Source organism: Acanthochromis polyacanthus, chromosome 12 (genome assembly GCF_021347895.1).
Source record: "Acanthochromis polyacanthus isolate Apoly-LR-REF ecotype Palm Island chromosome 12, KAUST_Apoly_ChrSc, whole genome shotgun sequence".
In the NCBI taxonomy this organism is placed as follows: domain Eukaryota; kingdom Metazoa; phylum Chordata; class Actinopteri; family Pomacentridae; genus Acanthochromis; species Acanthochromis polyacanthus.
Window position 1 is genome coordinate 1,467,438 of NC_067124.1, and position 12,238 is coordinate 1,479,675.

The window sequence follows — 12,238 nt, forward strand, 5'->3', positions numbered from 1 at the left end:
CACAGTGCTACAGAATAATGTCACTGGGGATAAGACTGAGGAATACCAACACTGTAAGAACCTGTGACTGAGCTGTGTGTGTGTGTGTGTGTGTGTGTGTGTGTGTGTGTGTGTGTGTGTGTGTGTGTGTGTGTGTGGACAGCAGATTGACTAACAGCTTGAACTTGGGTTAGATCCAGGAGCATGGGGAGGGATACATGGATGGATGGAGAGAGAGGGAGAGGAGGAGGGGGAAAGCCATTGATTTCTCAACAGAGAGATCAGCATCTTGACAGAAAGAGACGAGAGAGCAACAGAGCAAGACACACACATCGACACACTCAGAGAGAGAGAGAGAGGGGGGGGGGGGTCCCACTGTGGCCCTCAGGTGAAATTCCATGACTTTTCCATCACAGGTTTCCATCACTGAGCAGGAGTACTTTCATGCCCTAAAAACATTCCTCCATCCCCTCTTACACTGTCATTTCCACTCAAGTTTGGCTAAAAAAATGATTCAATACAAAGAAAAACTAAACATATAAAATAAAGCCAAAATTCCCTGACTTTAACAGCACATCTGGTCCAATCCCTGACTTTCTATCAAACGTTCATGATGTTCCAGGACCTCCATGACCGCTGGGAACTCCTGTTGACAGAGATCAACAGGAAAGTCTGGTTCAACGTCTCTCTCCCAGCATGCATCGGTGATTCTAACAACCCCGAAACCCCCGACAGGGACAGGGAGGACGGTGCTGCGGCTTTGTGGCGGTGTGGCTAACGAGGTGTGTGTGTGTGCAGCGTTTGTGTGCACCGGGGGAGCTGACACACAACGTGGAGGAGGGAGGTGGGACTGAGGAGGTGCAGCCAGGGGTCACACTGTAATTACACATCACAGTCCCTGTGGTCAGTCCACTGTCTCTTTCTGCCTACTGTGGCTCAGCCGTAGAGGCAGCGATGGCAGGTGGTGGTAGGAGCCGAGTTTGAGGAAGTTTCCACATAGCACTTGTGGAAAAGTTGGAGTAATAAGGATAGCATATTTTAAATTTCTCTTCGAATTTCTGTCGTTAAATTAGTTTGTTTATTTCTCTCTAGTCTGCTCTTTAATTAACTTGTGCATCGATTAATTTGCCACTTGGTATTTTGAGGTACGCTCAGTGCATACATCACTCCCCTACGGTAACCCTGACGCCACGCTCACCTCAGTTTGCATGAGTTCAAAGTACTGAGACAAGTTGACACGTTCACATACCATGTGTGGACCTGTGTGGGTGGTAGGTGCCATAGAGGATGAGTGTAACACTGAGCAACGCTCCTGCTGCCTCCTCTTCACTTGGCCTCGTACAGCTCCTCACTGTGCCTTTGTGGTCAGTCACCTGGAGATAAATACAGCAGCAAAGACATAATTTTACAAACAAAAAAGATTTATGGTAAAGGAATGAGCTAATATTAAAGATAAGTAAATAAAACAGGAATGACAGATGGCTGATGAGATGCTATTTCAATGATGAACAGTGTTATTTAGTGTTATTTCAAGTTGTTCACTAAATTATCCTGTTGCATCCTTTCCATCAGAACAAAATGCTGTTTCTTGAGGACGCCTTAAGAGCTCTTTCAAACTTTAAATAAACTCTTAGGTAACAGCGATGTGTCAACAAACACAGCAGTGATTTGAAACTATAATATCAACTAATTTTACTGGAAACATACAGCTTGTTAATTTCAATTGAATTCATTGTAAAAGTTCTGCTTTGTACATTCCCATCACTTTAGAACTTAGAAACATAAATTCCACGGACTTAAATTGTTATGTTTCATAAATGTAAACTTAAGATTTCTATAAATCTACTGAGGTCAAAATTGGACTAGTACAGTACCAGACAGTTTCCAGGATGAACAGATAAGAAAGTAAAACTGTCCAGACAGTGATATATTTTGTAGTTTCACAACACATACAATATTGAGATTTTATGTTTGTCTCACACACCTGAAGATAACTCATGATTGTATCTGAACATAATCATGAAAAACTGCTCACTGTTTACTGGATTAGAGACACCATGCAATTTCCAAAACTTTGAAAAACAGAAGACACCCTGAAAGACTCGTTGCACAATTTCAGTCAGACCTGGACCCCCTTTTCAGAATATTTCAGAATAAACAACAGCTTACAAGTCCCACTGAGTAGAGAAGAATAATAGCAAAGTAGAAGACGGATGATGACCCCTGCCTCTGCCATTTATTTATTCATCTTTTTGTTATTTATTTATTTAATTATTTACTAGTGTGTTGGTTTGCTTCTCCTTATTTTTCTTAATAATTGTTTCTTTGTTACTATCTCATCACGACACATATGCACTACCGTTCAGTGATTTTTATTTATTTGTATTTCTCTCCACATTGTAGATTAATACTAAAGATTAACACTTTTTTGTTTACCGCATAATTCCATATGTATTCTTTTATAATTTTGATGTCTTCAGAATTAATCTACAATGTAGAAAATAATTAAATAAAAAGCATTGAATGAGAAGGTGTGACCAAAGTTTTGACTGAAGGGAGGGCTGGGGCAGGATGGGGTAAGGAGGGCATAAAAGGCGAAGGACAACCTTATATGCTGTGACCAAAATACTGCAGCAGCTGTTCTGTGTTTTTGTATTTTCCTACCTGCAATGTGTGCTGCAAACAAAGTGTATTATAGTGAAGTTAAAGGAAAACTCAGTAAAAACTGCTCACCATGATGGTTAAAGGTAAACTCAGCCTGGCATGTTTATTTAAACAACTGAGCTTAGATTATCCAGTTCAATGAAGTTATCTTAGCCATCTTACATTTTATAAACAAATAAGATGAAGTAAAATAATTAAAGTAATGATGGTAAAATGTCTCATGGCAAAGCTAGGTGCTGCTACTTTTTTGTAAAAGCTCCTCTGAATAGCAGCTTTCTCATTTTTGGAAAGAGAAATCCACAGAACTCCATTTTAACCTCAACAGGAAACAGATTTTAGTTTAGTTCTCAACCTTCTGAACACCAACCAGCTTTCAGGCTTTCGTTTTACTTCTGTCACGTTTTTAATCACTGTAGGCTCATTTTTCACTGCAGTATAAAGTCCTGCACAACAACTGATAGTAGCAGAGAGAAATCAAAAATGTGTCGTGTGCAAAAAATATCATTTAAACCGTTTTGTGTAAAACTGAAAATAGATTTCTACAAACTAATGTCAATTAAGTGCAAATATAAAATGTAAATTAAGCAATTCCATAAATATTCATTTTATTTTAAAGTTTGAAATTCAACTCAGAAGTCACACAATTAGTGAAATGAAGATCATTGGAGGGAATCTGTCTCAAGTGACTGAAGTATATAACACACGTTTTTATGAAGGGTCCAGCTGCTGGCGAAACAGTACACCTGGTTATAACTAAACCTGCCTATGGAGGAGGCCATCCTCCAAAACCTAGTCACCACTAGTGAGGGAGACCGACAAGACGTCTATGACTGGTGTAAGAATCAGCCACTGAGATAGCAGAGACAGCGCATGAACTGTTGCCTGTTCTTCACCAGTCAAAGCTTAAAGTAGAATGGCAAACAGAAAGTCACTGTTAAAAAAGCTCACATTAAGTCTGGACATGTGAGGGATTCTGAAGTCAACTGAAAGAAAGTTCTTTGGTCTGATGAGAACAGAACTGAGTTTTTTCAAAGATTCGAGGATGTTTATTGTCAAAGCATTTCTGCAATGAAACTTTGTTGGCACTTCCAAAAACAAAGACAACATAGGACAACCAAACAACGAACAGCTGTACAAAAAGTAATAAACATATATATATATACAAGTAAATAGAACAGTATTTTAAAAAGTATAATAGTGGAATGAGGTGTAACGTCTGGTTTTGGCCCTCAGACTAGAAGCTAAACACTGCACACCATCACAAACACACCATGCCAACTGTAAAGCACGGTGGTGGCAGCATCAGGACGTGGGAATGCTTGTTGACAGCAGGCCCTGGTAGACTGGTAAAGGAAGAGGGTAAAATGCATGCAGCGAATCCTGGAGAGACACCGAGCAGTCTGTAGGATAAATGTGACTTTGGAGATTTGTTTTCCAGCTAGACAGTGACCCAAAACATGCAAACTACATAGAAATGGTTTAAAGACAACGAGGACAGACGTCCTGGAGTGGCTAAGTCTTCAGATAACATCATTCCTCCTCAGTTTTGGTACATTTACAGATGGGCAGAGAAGACTGATCTATGCTTGTATGGAAGTGGTCAAACAAAACAAAAAGGGGCAAAAATAACTAAATCTAGTCTTTTGTTGGGACATCATGAGGAGTTTCAGATGCTGTTCTGGTTTGTCTTTCTCTAGCATGTTACTTGGGATAAAACCTCCAGTGTCACGCATGATGCTCATCTTTGTTTCTGCCTCATACATGTAGCATGGCGATGGCATTTGCTTTCTGAAGAGGAGGGACTTGAGTCATTGGACTTAGAGGTGAGTCAGGCTTAAATCATGAATTGGTGACTTTACACCAAAGCAGTTGTAAGTGACGTGTAATTTAATGCCCCTGACAATAGCTGTTGACGTTTCATGGTTTGATTTCCTCCTCAAGCCCATAGATGAAAAATGAAGTTATAAAAATTGTGGAGAAAACAGGTTGTTCATTTTCCTGGCTTTTGAAATCCGATCGAAGTTAATTGTGCTGCAGCAGTTTGGCAGTACAGGCCAGCAGACAATTTATCACATTTGGATAAATTCAGGTAAGCAGGTTTCTCATTTTTAGCCAGTGTTGATCCGTTGCTTTACCAGTTTCAGTTGCAAATATCATGTTGCTGCTTGTGTTCTACATGCTGTCTGTAAGCTGATGTCTGGACTCTCCAAACATTATTTGTGAGGTACAAGATGCATTGTTCTGTAGCTGCTTCAGAACAAGTGTTTGGGTAGTTTGACAAAGACAAAGGAGTGACGCTTCCTCTCAGGTGAAACAATCTGTAGTAAGTCTGTCAGTTACAGCTGTCTGAACGCTCCAATTAAACTTTCATTCATACCATGACAGCAGATTAGTTTTGAATCAGGACTTTTTTTTTCAAAGTTTTTTTTTTTTTGCCTTTTTTCGACTTTTATTGAGATTTGCAGTGGAGACAGACAGGAATGGAGGGAGAAGAGTCGGGGGAAGACATGAAGCAAAGGGCTGTGAGCGGGAATCAAACCCACTTAACCCGTTGAGCTATACGGGCGCCCTTGAATCAGGACTTTGAGTATTTGGATCAACCTACTCATGATTGAAACCAAAAATGTCAACTTAACTTTCCTGACTATGATATTATGCCCCCCAAAAATATCATAATTCAGTGGTCCCTCGCTGTATGGTGGTTCACTTGTCGCGGTCTCATTGTATTTTTGGCTATATAGCGGGATTTTGTATATATGTATGTTTATATATTTATTGTTGTGGTGAGCTGTTTTAAAAAGGCTCTAGAAAGGATATCTGCCTTTTTTACACTCTGCTACCAGCAGATGCTTTTATTTTGACACACACAGAAGGTAGTACTTTAATGAATGAGGCAGGAAGTGATCAAACACTTCACATCACGGTCCTGACAGCATAACACTTAACCAAACTAACTAGGCTGAATAAACCACAAAAACACAATAAAACACAAACACTAATACCACTGGAACACTAACATAAACCACAAAAAAGACATTTAAACCCCTAACACCCCAAACTCCCATGGTGCATTGCAGCACAACAGTTCAGCCAAAGTGACCAGCTCTGTGATCGCTACATTAGTCGAATCATTTTTGCAGTAAAATAAGTATTTCTAGATTTAAAAAATCGAAAAACAGGGTTTATACACCAATCTTGAAGTTAAATTTACTACCATTTAATACCTTTTTTTACTACCTTCAGATTTTTTTTTACAACCATCAAGACACCGAGTTGCAAGTATTAATCAGAAACCTTTTTTGATATGCACGCAGATTTTGACATACAACACTTACATCATACTTACCACTATCCAAGGAGACCTAGTTATTTAGCTACAGGGTATTAGTTACAGTAACTGGTGCAATGTCAGGTGGGGTGCCTTTAGACAAAATATTGCACATTTATTTCCTGTCCCCATGGAAGACTCCACTAGCCCATTAAGAACATGTTTAACAACCACACAAACCAGTAAAAACAAACTGAGACAAGGATTGAACAACCAACTAGGTTTAAATGACCAACAAATCTGCACGCAAATTTTCACAAAACACTTAATCAAAAGAGAGCAGGACGACAAAATAAAAAAAATCTTGTGCCAAGTGCCTTAACCTTTTATAAAATAGAGAGAGAGGGACAAAATCAAAGTCTTACGGCAAGTGCGTCAGCTGCACAGCCTCGTCCTCGTTAGTTTTGTCCATTTGCACCAATTCCTCCTTCTTCTCTTTGTATCTTCTCCTCAGAGAATTTGATTTTGTGATTAGTTCAGCCATTGCAATTTTGTCCAATCACCGCAACTTTCCCGCAACTTTGGCCCGCCTCCCGTGAGTTCCACCAATCATAGCAGCTCCCAGCGCAAACGTAATGCACGTATGTCACCGAATTCACTTCCTGTTTATGGTTTGAAGATGCAGACATGTGCGATACTAATGTCTCTCATTTACCAATAAAAATTACTGCTGAAGACCGTGATAAACAATTAATTCACTGATGTTCTTCACCAAAGCGGAGCTAAACTGTTTTACAACTGTGCAATATTGTGGTGGAATACAAAAAAGAAGAAAAAATCATCGATTGATACACACTCACGAAACATATTAGAACGGCTGAAATGAGCGGACAACAGACCAGACAAATCACCATGATGGAAACTGTTGCATCCAGATCCATTAGAGCACTGAAAGAATGAAGGTAAATTAGATGAATTATTCCACCAAAGAGTGGAGAGAAATGTCCATGTCGACCACCGCCTGAGCGGGACGCTACCACAGGCAACGCGCTCCGTGGTCGGACAACTGGGGCAGACGGGGCGTCTCGGTCTCGCCGCTGAGAGCCACGGCGGAGTTATGTGACGATCAGCGTGTGTGAATCATTTCCTTGTTACTCACATCATTCAAAACAGACTCGGGGATTTAAATGAAGTTTTCAGGGTCGGTCAGAAATGACACAAGGACCAAATGATTAGACTTCAGCAGTGATACGGCTTAAAGTTTGGATCCACGTATAGGTTGTGGGAGAGCAATCTGCGGACAGATGAGCGCTAATCCGCGATCCCGCGGGCCGCGGTCGCTCTCGGAAGTCGAAGTGGCATCATCCAGGGAGATGTCAAGTTAGCATTGCAGCAGCTAAGTCAGCTATGTATTCAGTGCGCATGCGGAGGATTTCAGCTCTCTAACGACCAATGAATGCATTGCTATGACGTCGACGTGAGCGACTGACGAACGTTCCGGTATAAAATTTTGCAAGCAAGATATGTTTTATTTTATTTATGTTTATTTTTTGATCAAAATGAAACAGCTCATTGTCTAAAAGAAAAAAATAATACCTCGTTTTTAAAAAATAATACCGTTTGCCCAAATTTAAAACCTTTTAAGGCCATTAAATTTTGCGTTTTTGATTTATCACTTTTTAATACTTTTTAAAACCCCGCGGAAACCCTGAAAAAATATATACATAAAAACAGTAATTAAAACATATTAAAAGAACGTTTACTGTAAATAAAATGGGGAGCGTCCAGTGCTGGGCTCTGATTGGCTGAGAGACCAGTGCTGCCCATTATATTTTACACAGGAATATGTCTACTTTAGTGCCTCTTTTTGTGCTTTCTTACCTATTCCACTCCACTGCATTTTAAGATGGATATTCTAAAATAACCTTCTGTAATTATTCATGGATTTTAATCATTTTTGACTCAGAGCTAAAGTAAAACCATATGAACAATATGACGCATTGTAAGAACACAATAACATTTATTTAGACACGCTTTGTCTGCCACTTCTTTTAAAACTTTATTCCTTTTGTTTCAAATCAAAAGTACATAGAAACAAAATCTACACAACATCTTGGCTGTATGTGTGCGATGTAACATGCAGAGAAGTATTTAGATTAGGGGCGGCTGTGGCTCAGGGGGCAGAGCCGTTTGTCCAATGCAGACACTTTACCCACCTGAGCTCCAGTGCTGCCACTTCCACTGGTGTATGAATGTGTATGCTGTGTAATGTTGGTGGTGGTCAAAGGGGTTGTAGGAGTGGATTGGCAGCCAGTCAGTCTGCCCCAGGGCAGCTGTGGCTAAAAATGTAGGTCTGCCAGCTATAGTGCACTGCAACACACTGAAATATAGCGATTAGAGGTAGAAATAAATAAATAAAACTAAGGCCTACAATAGTGAAAAACCTATACATCTTTTTGGGGTTATAAGTGACCCCAGACAAGTTTCCATTGTCCTTGTCACAGCAGTTGGCCGATCTCTACAAAAAACTATGAGCAGCTGCAGGACAAGTAGATTGACAAATTCATGGTAGGAAACATTTTTCAGATAAAAGATATAAAAACGGCAAATATAATTATATGGCTGGTCTAAAATATATATAAATAATAAAATAAATATGGTAGCTTTTCATCTATCGTGGGGGGGGTCTGCCTCTCTCTCTCTCTCTCTCTCTCTCTCTCTCTCTCTCTCTCTCTCTCTCTCTCTCTCTCTCTCTCTCTCTCTCTCTCTCTCTCTCTCTCTCTCTCTCTCTCTCTGTGTGTGTGTGTGTGTGTGTGTGTGTGTGTGTGTGTGTGTGTGTGTGTGTGTGTGTGTGTGTGTGTGTGTGTATTCTATCTTATGTTTGTAAGAGTGAAAGTGTCTGTGTGAGTGCACTGAGCAGATCAGGGGCCAGGCATGGCGACCTCCAGCTGAGCGCTGCATTGATTTGTTGTTGGTAAACAAACAGCTGGATGCTACAGGTGGATCGATAAGCCTTGCATGCCTCCCAGCCTCCCAGCATGCCTTTCTACGAGGCTGCCATGACTCTCCGAGGAGCTCCCTCCATCCCCGCTGTCGCTGGGAAACCTCATGAGTCAAATATTTTGATTAGCCAGATTGCTATTAATTTAGCTTAGGTTAATCTAATAAACAAAGTTAGTTTGCTGACTGACAGAGCCACTGGAATCCATTACTACTGTGTCTGAGTGCTACAACTTTACAAACCATATCACTTTATCAGTACACATAATATCATGTTGCTATATTTGATGCTTGGTATCAGTCATAAGTTATCTTCATAATAAATTGGCCTCAAGTTGCAAATCCATATCCAAAAATGAATAACAAATAAATGAGCTATTATACTAGTCGCATGATAAACATTATATTAAACTACGTTGGAATAAAAAGTGTGAGAACTACACACAGAGACAAAACCAGGGCATAGAAGGAAGAAATTAAACTGACTTTTAGACAAAAGAGAGACAAAGAAAATGAAAGGATTAGTAGAAGCAGAGGAACAGAAGGGAGAGGGGAAGGATTTCAAAGCCAGAGAGGGAAACTACAGAGACAGAAGGAAAAGAGGTGGGGGGATTAGTGATGGGCGAGAGATGGCAGGATATCGAAACGGGTGAGTGTCAGGGATAGGAAAGTGAGACCCAGTGATAGAGGATGAGCCAGAGATGAGAAAAGAGTTCAGAAAGAGGTAGTGATACAGAGGTATGCAAACAGAGAGAGAGAAAGACAGGACAGGGACAGACAGGGAGTGTGATAGACAAAGTGAGATGAAAAGAACAGAGAGTAAAAATGATACATTTAGCAAAGAAGAGGAAGACCAAGAACATCACTGAAGAAGACAGCTCGATGGAGACTTAGAGACAAGGAGAAAAAACAACTTTGTGATGTTTTCAATGAGGTTTTTTTTCCTGCAGAAGAAGTGAACTAAGGCCTGGCTCTTTTCCAGGACACCGTGCTCCACATTTTTATAGCTGCACACCTGGAAGATGCCGTTTGCCACCAACATCCTCTATAACTCCAAACTACAGCTCCCATGGGACGATACATCACTGTGTTAACTTTGCAATCAAAAGGAAAGTTCACCAACAACTACACTAGGCAGAGAGCTTTATCTGCTATTTTCTACACATTTTGAATGCTTTTAATTTATTATTCACAGATTGGTGTTAATCACAATACGTTGTCCCCCCCATGCCCCTTTCTCTAACTTAAAAGTTGTAATCTTTTACTGGTAAACACCGTTTGTTTTGCAGGTGACCCTTGTCTGTCCAGTCATTGTTGTAGTCTGTAGTCATCTTAAATACATGTCTGTGATTATTTTGCCAAAAATGTCACTTGTAACTAATCGAGTCTGTTTGTGTCTCCACAATTTTAAAAAACACAAATTGTCAATAACTTCACATTTCTATATAAATATCAAATTAGAAACTTAAACCCAAGAATGCCATTTAAAAAAACAAAATTAATACTTTATTTTGCTCAGTTACGATGTCCTGCCACTAAGAAAAATATTCAAAAAGTCATTTCTTATACTGGGAGCACAGTGAAAGAATGAAATGACAGGAAGGTAAAAAGGACTGGGAAAACACATTTATGTCAAAATGTAAGATTTTACATCCAACAGTTCAGTGTGTGGTTGTACTAGGTGAACAATGTGAGACACACAGCACATGGCTCAGATTTTTCTCACAGAAGCTTCAAAATAAACCCTCCAAAAAAAGGAACCTGCGAGTGTTGGCTGTGTTGGAGAGTACGGCAGTGTCAGATGGGAGGGGAGGAGGACTCTTGCTGCGTCTACATATGTAAAGCAGCGGGGAAGCAGCAGTGTGTCAGACTGAGGCTCTGGCCCAACCTGGGCTCCTCGCTGCTCCCTCCAACACATCAATCATCCAAAACAGGGCCATCATAGCCACGCCACATGCTGGGACACACACACACACACACACACACACACACACACACACACACACACACACACATACACATACACATACACATACACATACACACACACACACACACACACACACACACACACACACACACACACACACACATACACATACACATACACACACACACACACACACACACACACACTGCTGCACGCCTAAACACAAACAACTGAACAAACACACAGGGAGTTGCATGAATACAGACATTTAAATCGTGTACACACGTGCACACACAATCCACAGATATGTAGTGAACTGCAAAGACACGCATGTGCTGAACGCTCACAATCGGATGCAATTACTCAAACAAACACACTGCAACAAGCGCAGAGACAAACACAAGAATGCATGGCAAAAGTGCATGCAGTCGGTGACACATACAAACACAGCGCAATGTCTGTACACACACACGCACACACACACACACACACACACACACAGAGTCATACTCTCCTTGCCTCCTAGTCTCACACAAAGCACGCAGATAAACAGAAACAGGTATCCTGTGCCTACAGGGTGCCCTCGCCCCCGACCATCTGTGACGGGTGCCAACACACAGTGGGTGATATTTACATGGAGACCCCCAGCCCCTTCCCCTTCCTCTCTCTCTCTCTCTCTCTCTCTCTCTCTCTCACACACACACACACACACACACACACACACACACACACACACACACACACACACACACACACACACACACACACACACACACACACACACACACACACACACACACACACACACAAAGAAAGAAAGAAATACCCACAAAGGGCCGCTCGGATCACTTGATCTCCCAAAACTCATTAAACATGCAGATATATGCAAATATATGCACCTCTAGAAATGCACCTTGGGCCAGAGTGTTTGTGGGTGAAAGTACGTGTTTGTTTGAATGTGCTTGTGATTGTGTTTCCACTGAAGGCTTTGACAGTGCATCTGCCAAACTTGATCCTGTGTGTGAGTTTGCTGCTGTTACAGTAAAGAGCGGAGATGTTCTCACTCTGGTTTACAGGATGGCAGTCCTTCTCTGAGACAAGTAGTGCATTAGATTAGACTATTAATTAAAATAATAAAGCTACATTTGAAAATGAATACGAGCATCGGTTGTGCCTGACAGATTCCACACCCTGATTCCCTAATTTCAGTTTGGATGTATTTTAGTGGACAAAGGTGCACAGCTAAGTTCCACTCACACTCACAAGTAAGACCTTTAATTTTACAGTTAATAAGTCATAAGTATATAATTGGGACTATACTGAAAACATCTGAATTAAACAGTTAATCTGTTGATATTCACTTAACAAATGTAGTTATTTTTTGTTTTACTGAAGAT

General features: G+C 40.6%; 1 protein-coding gene across 4 annotated transcripts in view; it reads right to left on the reverse strand.

Annotated features, from left to right (window-relative positions):
• The window catches only part of LOC110958292 (proprotein convertase subtilisin/kexin type 4-like), a 230,409-nt gene that overhangs the window by 14,058 nt on the left and 204,113 nt on the right, over positions 1–12,238 (reverse strand). For all 4 annotated transcript variants that reach the window (XM_051956576.1, XM_051956577.1, XM_051956574.1 and 1 more), the window contains one exon: positions 1,229–1,352. In XM_051956576.1, coding sequence (XP_051812536.1) covers positions 1,229–1,352 — 124 coding nt within the window. The remainder of the gene's footprint in view (positions 1–1,228; positions 1,353–12,238) is intronic.